Source organism: Octopus bimaculoides, chromosome 17, assembly GCF_001194135.2.
Source record: "Octopus bimaculoides isolate UCB-OBI-ISO-001 chromosome 17, ASM119413v2, whole genome shotgun sequence".
Classification (NCBI taxonomy): Eukaryota; Metazoa; Mollusca; class Cephalopoda; order Octopoda; family Octopodidae; genus Octopus; species Octopus bimaculoides.
The window spans coordinates 4,903,432-4,916,773 of NC_068997.1; the positions used below are offsets into that span (position 1 = coordinate 4,903,432).

Below are 13,342 nucleotides of genomic sequence, written 5' to 3' on the forward strand. Positions count from 1 at the left end.
GGGGTGAAAAATCAATAAACTGATTCCTTATGGGGTTTTCCATTTAATCAAGATAAAAAAAAATAGATAAACTGATTCCTTATAGGACTTCCCACTAAAATTCACTACACCCCATTTTCAACCATAACTTTTACCAATTTTGATGTATTTTGTTCAAACTTGATGCCAGCATTACTTAGGACTCATGGGATTTTTGAATGCTTTAAGTTCTTCAAAAACGAAAAATAATAAATAACAGCGGTGCATCAGCATGACCGCAGCTCTGAGCTAAAACTACAGCAAAAAAAATTGGTGAACGGAAAATATCGATAACCCGATTCCTTTTGGGATTTCCCAATCAAATTGTCTGCAACTCATTTTCAGCCAAAAGTTTACCAATTTCAACGGATTTCGCTCAAATTTGACGTTGATGTTACTTCATTTGATTTGAAATAAAAAGCTTGATTAGCTTAATAATCCTAACTTAATCCCAAGCAAAGCCAGGCTATAGTGCTAGTATAATGTATAAATGTAATCATGTCGTCATCATTATTTTGAAGTTTTGTGATGCAAATGACCTTATGATCAGCAATACTAACTTCAGGAAGTCAGCCAATCAGCTGTTCACTTATTAATCTGGTGGGCACACAATTCAGATTGACTGCATTCTCACCAGAAAAGATGGTTGCTTATAAATGCCAAGTCATTTCCAGGTGAAGAGTGCAACCATCAACATGGGTCAGTCGTTAGTGACCTCAGGCTCTAGGCCAGAATGATGTCAAGAAGCAAACCAGTCTGCAAAAGAAAGATCTGGAAGCTTAAAAACCCTCTGAATGGTCAGAGATTTATAGGCATTCTAACTGAAGCATGTGATGAAAAGGAGGAGGAGGTAATAACATATAACATAGAGGACAACTTAATGAGGGCTACAGACTAAATTTGTGGCCAGTGCAAAGTCTCCTCCAGAACTAACCTCCACAGCACTTTTCAAAGCATTAATAACTTGTTTATGCGACTATCAAGGACAATGAGGTGGGGTGATGGAAGGAATAAAAGAGTAAAGTAGAAATGAAATGAAAATACCTTCATAGAAGTCATCACAACACATTGTAGTTCCCAAACAATTTGGTAAAGACAGACTATCAGCAATAGCTTTCAATTTGGAATAAATTTCTTTGCTTGGTACAGCTGGATTATGAACCATTTTTCCTAGAACTGGCTGCAGAATAGGGAAAGAAAGAAAGAAAGAGAGAGAGAGAGAGAGAAAGAAAAAAAAATTAAATGTTTTAATACTATTAAATTTTTTGAGCAGTGAATGGTGTAGAATCTGTGTAGATGTTATCAAAAAAGAAACAATGATATCTGTAAAATATCAAAAACACTGGTGTGGGTGCCGGTAGCATGTAAAAAGCACTGGTCATAGTGGCATGTAAAAAGCACCTAGTACACTCTGTAAAGTGGCTGGCACTAGGAAGAGTATCCAACTGTAGAAACCAAGCTAAAACAGACAATGGAACCTGGTACGGCCCCTGGCTTTGCCAGTTCCTGTCCAGCCATCCAACCCATGCCAGCATGGATGTTAAATGTCGATGATGATGATGATGAATCCTCACTACCTTTCATGCCTTTCTGTAGCTGTGTTGTGTGGCCATGTGTTATTCATTCTCACTAATAATCACTAATTAAGTTCTTTGTTCAGCTTTTAAAGCTCTTGACAAATGTGGAAAAAAATATTTTTTAAAGAAGCGAAAGATAGCGGAGCTTCTGGGATGTAGCCAACTCTTGATAGTCATATATTATGTGATAGCGTTCATGTATGGAGTGTGTGTATATGAGAATACTGTAGTTAGCAATTCTTATTTGTTCATTATACTTACATTTCAAAATTCATTTGAGCTTTACTAAGTATTTGACTGCTAGCATTAGATATTGCAAATACTGACTCTGTATACCAGTTTTTTTTTGAGCCATTTTGTTATGCAGAGGATAGTAGTATACCTGTGGTTGCAAAGGTGTTGCGGGGAATTGATCCTTGTATATCTCCTATGATCCTATACTTCCCAAGAATCTTTAGCTGACTTTCAATATGTTTCTATCAAAAGTTTAATGCTATTTATGAGTTTGCAAGGAAATGAATGTCCATCAAAGTTAAAATGTATCTAGCAACATTAGTAGCTACTTTAATATGGATTAAAGCCCCATGATCTTTCAACAACTTCATGCGCTAGTTACATCTAATTATTATAGCACAGGGCAGCCTTGCCACATATAATCTTATAAGTGAGAATAAAGGAAGCTGCTTCACCTGAATTTTAAATAAACAAAAAATGATACTATAATTCATAGCTTATCCAAAACAACATCTGTTCCATTGTCAGCCATGCTGGATGCAGTTGATTTTTGAGAGCAGATTTTTTCCACAAATAACAAACCTCTGTGTGTGTGTGTGTGTGTATGCTTAGATGATACATGCCCCCATGATGAACTCCCTCAAAACATTGCACTGCCTGACTGGCCCTCGTGCCGGTGGCACGTAAAAGCACCCACTACACTCTCGGAGTGGTTGGCGTTAGGAAGGGCATCCAGCTGTAGGAACTCTGCCAAATCAGATTGGAGCCTGGTGTCGCCTCCTGGTCCACCAGTCCTCAGTCAAATCATCCAACCCATGCTAGCATGGAAAGCGGACGTTAAACGATGATGATGATGATAAACAAATTCATTATTCAACACAGTTTTTTTTTTCTCAAACAGCAAGAGAGATAAGCACTCATCCAAGAGTAGCACACCTTGATTTCTTGCTTTCTTTACAAGACTTTATTGTGAAAAATTGTTCAGATATTAAGATACTTTCTTAACATAAAACCAATAGCAGCTTTCAAACACAAATAAAGAATTGTTATTCACCAATGCAATGTTGAGTACTCACTCTCACTGTTCGACATGTCAATATATATATATAAACAACTTCCCTTCTCTATTTTTAACAAAATTGTTGAGTTCTATGGGATTTCTTTCCATAAATTAAACACATCATATACAAGTATTATTTTCATATTTGCAAATTTACGCTTGTAAACTACCAGCAAAATATGAAGAACCAACCTTTTACACACACACACACACACACACACACATATATAGTAGATATACTTACAAGATTCCATTGTTGTTGCAGCTCCCAGTTCACAACTTTTTCAGAAATAATAACAGTTCCAGGATCTAAGCCTTGGTGAGAAGAGAATCATAAAATGAAATAGAAATTGTCTATATGCAAGTGCAAGTGTATATGTGTGTTTTTATATATGTGTATATATATATATATATATATATACACATTTATGTATGATATTGTATTGTATTACATTTATGTATACACAGCCACCATGCACATATATGTATCTCTGTATACATACAGACACACATATCTATATACACATACAAGTAACTGTGTGAATACATATGAATGCCTAGAGTGGCTTAGTATTGTTCTAGTTCTCAAATGTATATCTGTGTGTATACATATGTGTATTTATACTATATTAATGCATATGTGGGCATTTATTGCCAGTACAATTATGTTCCGAAAGTTTTTGTTTATAAAATAAACTCACCATGACCTATTTCTCTCTCCAGTTGTAAAAAGCCACTCTCAAGTCAATAAGTCTGATGTCTTGCCTATACAGCTAAACAGTTAAGTGCTTTAAATGTGCGAAACCAATGGTCACTCTATGACTGACCATAACAAACAACTTCTAAATATATATATATACAGACACACATATATATATGTATATACCCATACTCACACACATATCATCAGCATCATTTTACATCTGCTTTTCAAGGTGTGAATGAGTTGAACTGATCTTCCCCATCAAAGTATCTCGCTATATATTATCTTCCTTTGTCATCTCTTTCATGAGATTCACCTTCCCCCACTTGTCTCTGTGTCTTCCACTTCTACAGATTCCTTCCTCTTGAATCACTTAGTATTTCTGTTACTGAACTCCCATTCTTCATATACATTACTTATTGATGACACTTCTCTCTTATACAATACATATTATACTTCTTGTACCCGATCTTTCTCTCAGCCATTTGTACTCAGCCATTCATGTAGACGTAATATCATGCTTCAAGCAAGGCATGCTTGCCTCATTTCTCTGTAATCTTCATTCATTCTCTACATTCAATGCCCATGTTTTACTATCATGTAACAACATATTTCATATACCATCATTAGTGAGGTCCTTACCTCAGCTAGTGATCAAGTGAAACTTTCTTTATTGATAGAAGACTTAACAACTCACAGAACTTCTCACCCTCTGTTCTTACTCTAGCCCAGAAGTTCTCAACATGGGTGCACTAGGGATGTCAAAAGGGACATTAAGCTTTAGTGGGTGTTAAGCTAACATAATTACCATACTAAATTTTATCTATAGTAGTAATTATATTATATATAAAACTAGTCGTGGTTCTTAAAATGAAATGAGATCTCATCAGGCACATTGAAGATGTTAACTTGCAATGTTTAAAGTAAATTTACAACATATATGTGTTAATCTTTTCTCGTGTCACTGTTAAAAGCTTATACAATCCATTTTTAGATTAAGATTTATAAATTATCATCCATACTAAGTTAGTTTAGTCATGATACCTCACTCACCATATAAGTAGCTGCTAGGCGTAACAACTACTTAAAAGGATGGGAGGGGGGAGGTTAAGCATAATAATTACTTAAGTGGGTATGCTATAAAAAAAGGGTTAAATAGACACCTATCTCTGCCTGCTGAATTCTTTTCTGTTCTCATTCCTAATTCTTACATTGCAGATAGCATCAAGCTATGACCTGCACACTTCTCACAACCTGTTTATCTGTACTTAGTCTTCTTTGTGGTTGCTAGACTACAGAGCACTGAATGTAGTTAAAGACCTTCCCCAGGTCAATGAATGTTAAGTATGGTGGTTTCCTCTTTGGTAAGAATTCCTCCTGCAGTTGTCTAACAGGGGCATATGTGTATGTGTATTTATCTGTATGTGTGCTTGTGTGTGTGTGTGTGTGTGTGCGCACGCAACTGGGTGTGTACTTGGTATTATGGGATTACTGTAGGTGTGTGTGTGTGTGTGTGTTTGGTATAATAGGATTAGTGTAGGTGAGTGCGTACAGAATATAGGAAGCTAAATGGTCAAAAAACGAATGGTTTCTTTACCAAGTCCACCACTGGTGCCAAGACGGAAGAATGTGACATCAGAACAACCTGCATGAAACAAGAGTTTACCAATTTCTTGCAACACAGTAGACAAAGACGGAATTCCAATGCCATGCTGAAAATATATAAGCAAATTCATTTGTATAATATATATATTTATACATATACAGAGAGACAGACAGACAGATAGATATAGATGCAGTCAGACATACAAATAGAGATCCTGATGGTGGTGGTGGTGGTGATGGTGTAATGGTTATGTGGTGTGACAGTGGTAGTAGTTGTGGTAGTGGTTTGGTAGGTAGTTATTGATAGAGAGTGGGGTGTGGGAGTGATAATGTGTGATAGTTGTATCTATGGTGGTGTTGGTGGTGGTGCTAATGATGCTACTGATGATATGATGATGATGATGATGGCAGTGATGGTGATGATGATGATGATGATGATGATGATGATGATGGCAATGATAGTGACTACAATTAATACCACCACCACCATACAGTCAAGGTATAACACATAACACAGTACAGAAATGCATACTTACATTAACAAAGAGGACTTGCCCGACCTTGTAGAATACGTAACGATCAGTACTCTGAGCATAGTTGTAAGGTTCCTTGCCTTCTGCAGTAAGTCGTTCTTCCATAAGACGAGCAAAGGCAGCCATCCTCTTTGCTGAGCCACCCATACAGACAAACTATAAAGAGAAATATCCCCAGAAAAGGTGAACATTAATAATGAGTTCAAATTTTTGCCACGAGGGCAGCTTGTGGGAGGGAATTAAGTCAATTACATCAACCCCAATGTGTAAATGGTACTTATTTAATCAACCCTGAAAGGATGAAAAGCAAAGTCAACCTCAGCAGAATTTGAACTCATAACGTAATGGCAGACGAAATACCACTAAGCATTTTGCCCAGTGTGCTAACAATTCTGCCAGCTCACTGTCTTAAAGTGGACATTAATAATGATTAGTTAATAAGCAGATTCGTTAGAACATGGTAACAAAATGGCTAGCAGTAATTGTAATGGCTCTTTGTATTGTGAGTTCAAATACCACTAAAGCCAACTTTGCTTTTTAACTCTCCCTAGGGGTTGATAAATAAAGTACTATTATGGGTTGATTCTTCTCTCTCTTTCTCTCTAACACTCAATCTATCTCTCCTTCCCTCTCTCTCACTATCACACACACACACACGCACACATTTCATTAGAAGAGAGTCATAAGGAACCACTCATCACAAGTGGTCCTACCTCATCCAGCACCCTACAAAACTCAGCCAAAGAAACCATAGAAAAGGGTAGGCATGGATGGGCTGGTATGAGGTGATTTTAATGAATTAAGAATATATTGTATACAACATTTAGTAAACCTTAACTTAGTAAAACAAATTTGTGCAATGGGTCTCTTTCAGTTATTTCTCCTTATAGTTCCATTTACATTTTATTATGCAAATTATTCATGGCCAAAAATGTACTAAACTATTTTTGGATAATGATAATGTAAATTATTTATTATTATTATGGCCGGGTTCCAACCCAGGTCAGATTTTATGTCCTTTCTAATACATACTCCTCATGTAGATTGCATTTTCTCATTAGTAGAGACAGGATCTCCTCTGGTGAGGCAGAAATTGCATGGATCCAACGAATCAGTTTGTTGAAGCTTACATCCACCAAAAACCAACCTCTCGCAATTCAAGGCTGGAACTTTTAATCATTGAGGTTTACTCTTCTGGGTATGTTTGGTCCAGGACTGTTTATTTTTATATTCACAGATAACCTTCACATTTGAAGGCCTTTCCCCTATCTGTCACTTGGAGACCTGGTCGAAGGAAGTTTTCTCTCCACACCAAAGGCTGTCAGAAGATAGTTTGGCTCAGTCCTCCCCACCAACTGCCTTAGGAGCCCTCTCTCCAGAGTTTCTGTAGGAGTTTACTCCCTTAACCTTTCCCAATGCAAGAGAATGTGAAAATAATATAAAACGGAATATGAAAATAAGAATATAAATATAAAAAGATGCTGAAAAATATACAATATATATATACACACACAAACAAAACACATACACACAAATATCCCATACATAATGTACACACTGCTGAAAGGCTGTTAACTCTTGTGAACAAGCTCAGTAGGGTTGCCAATTTAGTCACCAATGACTCATCCATGTGACAGGTTTTATTGGGTTACATGTTACCAGTAGCACTTTGCAAGTGACCTAACAATGTAAAAGCAGCAAGCAGAACATGTATAAACACACACACACACAGAGTCTGCACTAATGTTCAGCTCATCAAAGTTTTTGGTGATTTTTCCATGACATATATGCATGTGTGTATATGTATGAAAGTGTATGACTGTATGGGTGTGTATGTGCATGTGCACACACAACAAACACTCGTGTGTGTGTGTGTGTGTTTGTGTGCGTGTGTGTGTGTGTGTGTTTGTGTGAGTATGTACATGCATGTGTGAGTGTGTGTGATATTCCATCCAGTTGAAAATATATTTTCAACTGGAAGGAATATCACACACAAATACACTATAGAAGAAGCAGGTTAATGCCTCATACAATATTAAAATGTTTGATGAAATATTTAAAAGTCTGATGTACTATTTTAATGTCTGATGCAATATTCTAATGGCTGATGTAATATTTTAACATCTGATGTAATATTTAAAATGTAATATTCTCATTTAAAACTGTTATATATTTTAACCATTGTGGTGTAATATTTAAGTACATGACATACTATTTTAATTTAACACAGCTTTACCTTAACATCTCCAAATAATTTAGAGACATCATCTTTAGGGACATTTATCCCAATATGGAAGAGATGGTCATCTGTCATCTGTTTAATTCTCTGGTTTGGAATAGAAGCCATTCTATAGAACAAAAATATGTAAAAGTTATGAAAAATATTTGCAAAAAAAAAAAGCACCACACACTTAAAGTTATTTTAAAAAGCAAAAAAAAAACATATAAAAAACAAAAATAATTTATGTAAAAAACATACGTAAAAACCTAAAAGGTAAAAATAATGACCACCACCAGAAACACTAAACCACCACCACTCATACTAACCATTACTCACACTGACACCACCACTACTTATACTGCCATTACTCACACCACCACCATCACCTTGGTTACCTTTCTAGAACCTGTTCTGTTGCAAGACCTGATCTCTAGTTTGGGATAAACTCCTCCCATTCCACCAACACTCACAGAAATCATGTAAAGAATTGTATTTGAGAATAAACTTGATTTTTTTTTTAAAAAGTCACCATTAATCAAGCAAATTTATGTTCAAAGATAATTAGGTCACCTTATATACAAAGAGCTAAGTAGGTCACCTAATATACAAAGAGCTAAGTTGGTCACTTTGATAAAATCTCCGTGTATGCATATGCTTGTGTGTTCATGTGTATATGTGTGTGATTATGTGCGTGGAATATGTATGTATGTATGTATGTATGTATATATATTCTTCTATTATTTTACTTCTTTCAGTCATTTAACTGTGGCCATACTGGAGCACGACCTTAAAGGGTGTTAGTTGAAGAAATTGATCCTAAGACTTATTCCTTGTAAGCCTAGTACTTATTCTATCGGTCTCTTTTGCTGAACTGCTAAGTTATGAGGGCATAAACACACCAGCATCAGTTGTCAAATGATGGTAGGGAGACAAACACAAACACACTCACACATATACAACAGGTTTCTTCCAGTTTCCATCTACTAAATCCACTCACAAGGCTTTGGTCGGCCCAAGGATATAGTAGAAGACACTTGCCCAAGGTGCCACGTAGTGGGACTGAATCTGGAACTGTGTGGTTGGGAAGCAGGCTTACCACACAGCCACAAATAAATGAATGCATGTATACATTTGTCTGTCTGTCTGTATATATATATATATATATATATATATATATATATATATATATATATATATATTGGGCCTCACCGAGGCGATGACTACGGACCGAGACCTTTGGAAATGGGCTGTGCGTGAGAAGACCCGGCAAGCCAAGTAAGATCGTTGCCAGTGCCCCTGGACTGGTTCTTGTGCGGGTGGCACATGAGATGCACCATTTTGAGCGTGGCCGTTGCCAGTACCGCCTGACTGGCTCCTGTAGGATTTTCGAGCGAGATCGTTGCCAGTGCCCCTGGACTGGCTTGTGCGGGTGGCACATAAAAGACACCATTTCGAGCGTGGCCGTTTTCGTGCGGGTGACACGTAAAAGCACCCACTACACTCTCTGAGTGGTTGGCGTTAGGAAGGGCATCCAGCTGTAGAAACTCTGCCAAATCAGACTGGAGCCTGGTGTTGCCATCCGGTTTCACCAGTCCTCAGTCAAATCGTCCAACCCATGCTAGCATGGAAAGCGGACGTTAAACGATGATGATGATGATATATTCATACATACATATATATATTAATTATCTGAAGTGTACACCATTATATACTCATCATGGCTGATCTTACCAATTGGTTTCGCACTAGGGGTACAGCGTGTTAGGTAACAATTTAATTATACAACTCTACGCTCATCAGAGGTAGCTGATATGGAATGAAATACGGCAACAATAGAGACCAGTCACCATATTTTATACTGTACACTTCAGATAATACATCCACTCTATTGACAGATATATGAGTGCATCTTTTCCATGACTTATGGATTTTTAGATGACTTACTTATGTGTGTGTGTATATATATATATATATATCATCATCATCATCATTTAACATCCGCTTTCCATGCTAGCATGGGTTGGATGACAGGAGCTGGCTAGGCAGAAGACTGCACCATGCTTTGCTGTCTGTTTTGGCACGGTCTTTTATAGTTGAATGCCCTTCCAAATGCCAACCACTTTACAGTGTGGACTGGATGCTTCCTATGTGGCATCAGCACTGGTACGATAACCGAGTAACTTACAAGACAAAGAAGCCTTGCTGTAGAGGTGATACATGGTTACTGAGAGAGAGAGAGAGACAGACAGAGAGACAGAGAGAGAGACAGAGAGACAGAGAGATAGACAGAGAGACAGAGAGACAGAGAGAGAGATGTCCAATGACCAATTTGCTATGTTAAAAAGTTTACTTTGCATTCACCATTTCACATGTACAACTCCAAACCATAAATCCATCAGGCTGATCCTATGGAAAGACAATGATTGAAGAAGCATAATACTCATTATGATTTCCCATACCTTCCTTTTTCTATTTCATGCACACAGACAATCACATACATTAACATATTAGCAATCATCACCAGTCAGTCTACTTTGTTCAGCTCTCTTAGCATTAAAATGTTATTGATCTCTTGACCTGCCTTTGGCATTTAATTGGTATTAGTCACATGAACACTTTTTCTTCCAGGTAGCTAATTAGTGAAATTATACTATTAAGTTCACTTCTTTAATCTCAGTGGTTGCTTACCAACAACCTTTTGAAGATTCTAACTATTATAAAATCTTGGAATCAAAGATTTATTCCAAATTTAATGATAGCAACTTAAAAGAGAGACCACACAAATCATAACACAAATGTCACTAATTAACGCATTTCATGGTTTCATAGATAATTTCTCAATAACATGATCAACAAGCGCATGTATTTCTTACTGAATTCTATTACACATTTATAAATCACTAACCTAAACGGCACTCTCCATGTGGACTTTTAGGCTAGCTCCTGCAGAGGGTTAAATGGGCTTGCAGCCCAAAACTAAAGATAATAAAGCATATATTAGTACCAAAAAACAATATGGTATTACTTTAAATTCAGTTTAAATGAAAAACTTGTAAGTTAACAAATTTTTTGAGTTCTTTTAAAATTTGAATTTTCAGCTGTTAGCATATAACAAGTCCTCATCCAGACCTGATCCCTATGCTGCATCTTCAAGAACCAATTGAAGAACACATCAGATTTTCAATCTTGGGAGCATCCTGATTCTAAAAAAGTATGTGTCTATGTAGAGCAAATTTAGACTAAGATACAGAGGTCCCAAACAGATGGACAGTTTCATGCTTATTATTATAGATGCTTTTCAACCCCATTCAAAATATATACACTCCTTTCACAAGTAACAAATACACATTTCAAACTCATGAACTTCACTTAAAGAGTAGAACAATAAACAATTTTTCCTGTCTTCCACTAAATATTAATATTAATATTGTGCAAATATTCCATGTATCTTCTCTACAGCAACACACCTATTTCTGTCCTCATTCTTGATCTCTTTCCCCTTTCCCTCCCCCCTCTCTCTCTCTCTCTCTCTCCCTCTCTCTGACTGAGTAACCACATATCTCCTCTGTGGCAAGACACCTGCCTCTATCCCTCAGTCACACTCTAACTGCTCATCACCTAGCACAAGGCCACCCCTCTCAAACAATCTTTGTCTTGCAAGTTACTTGGTGACCTTACCAGTGCTGATGCATCCAATCCACTGTAAAGTGGTTGGTGTTTGGAAGGGCATCCAGCTGTAAAAACCATGCCAAAACAGGCTCCACTAGTGCAGATGCCATGTGAAAAGCACTTTGTCCACTGTGTAAGGTGGTTGGTATTAGGAAGGGCATCCAGCTGTAAAAACCCTGCCAAAACAGACAGTGAAGCCTGGAGCAGTCTTCTGCCTGGTTAGCCCTTGTCAAACCATCCAACCCATGCCAGCATGGAAAACAGATGTTAACTGATGATGACAATGAGTCTTCACATAGAAAAATATGTACTAACAATGTACCAAACACACAATACTCGTGTTAAAAATAGGCCTCAAGTTTTCCTATATACTTCTTGACATTAAATACTGTTTTAAATACCTCATATGAATGGTATATTGCTACAAATTAATTTTTACATGTCATTCAAGAATGAAGAAGGTTCTACTGTTTTTATTTTCTTAGTAAGTATTATTCTTGAATTTTGCAATGCGTCACTTCGTTTGTTCTACATGAATGCACAAGTTTAACTTGTGTAACACTTTAATAGATTGTTTCTATGAACATGTGACACAATGGTGTCACTGAAACCAGTCTCTTTTTCTATACTTTCTATTTCAATTGCTTAAAATATGGAAATCATTTTAAGCTATTAAATATAAATTCAATACATATTTAATATGTCAAAAAGTGTGCAAGACAATATACAGCTTATTTTATTGTGTATATTGTATCTTTTATGTTTTATTTTTACTTGTTTCAGTCACCTCGACTGTGGCGATGCTGGAGCACCACACTGAAGGGTTTTTTGTCAAGCAAATTGACCCTAGGACATATTTCTTTTAAAGTCTAGTATTTATTCTATCAGACTATTTTGCCGAACCACTAAGTTATGGGGATGTAAACACACCAACATCAGTTGTCAAGCAGTGGTGGGAGACAAACACAGACACAAAGACACACACACACAGATATATACATATATATATCATCACCATTTACTGTTCACTTTTCATACTGGTATGGTTGGATGGTTTGATGGTTGGATGGTTGGATGGTTGGATGGTTGGTATGGTTTGATGGTTGGATGGTTAGGCAAAGGACTGCACCATGCTTTGCTGTCTGTTTTGGCATGGTTTTTGCACCTTGATGCCCTTCCTAACACTAACCACTCAACAGAGTGGACTAGCTGCTACAAGGGTGATGCCTTAGATAGAAACAACTACAGAGGTATATACAGAGGTATCATATAGCTAAACCAGGTCATGAAAGCTCAACTAATTAGGAATATAATTAAACTAGATGAGATGCTATTTAGTTTTGTACCAGGGAAGAGTACCACAGATGTTATCTTCCCAGTGAGACAGCTGCAGGTAAAATATTTGGTAAAAAGTAGGCCATTGTACTTGGCTTTCGTCAACCAGGAGATAGAATACCTCACTCTGTTATCTGGTGGTCTCTAAGGAAGTTAGGAGTAGATTAGTAGCTTGTTAGAGCTATACAAGTTATGTGTAGTAGTGCTGTCAGTAGGGTGGGAGTCGACCATGAATACAGTGATGAATTTAACGTACAAGTAGGAGTCCACCAGGGATCAGTTCTCAGTCCACTATTATTTATCATAGTCATCCAGGGCATCCAGCTGTAAAAAAAACATACATATATATACATATATGTATGTATATATATATATATATATATATAT

The 13,342-nt window shown here is 36.8% G+C and overlaps 1 protein-coding gene across 2 annotated transcripts in view; it reads right to left on the reverse strand.

Moving 5' to 3' along the window:
* Positions 1-13,342, reverse strand: part of LOC106877898 (uridine phosphorylase 1-like) — a 24,118-nt gene that overhangs the window by 2,570 nt on the left and 8,206 nt on the right. Inside the window, exons 2-7 of one of the 2 annotated variants that reach the window (XM_014926946.2) lie at positions 13,212-13,279; positions 7,967-8,078; positions 5,734-5,886; positions 5,190-5,304; positions 3,134-3,204; positions 1,063-1,198 (exon numbers count right to left, since the gene is read on the reverse strand). In XM_014926946.2, coding sequence (XP_014782432.1) covers positions 1,063-1,198; positions 3,134-3,204; positions 5,190-5,304; positions 5,734-5,886; positions 7,967-8,077 — 586 coding nt within the window. In that variant the 5' untranslated portion in view covers position 8,078; positions 13,212-13,279. The remainder of the gene's footprint in view (positions 1-1,062; positions 1,199-3,133; positions 3,205-5,189; positions 5,305-5,733; positions 5,887-7,966; positions 8,079-13,211; positions 13,280-13,342) is intronic. The other variant, XM_014926945.2, reaches the window with a different exon arrangement.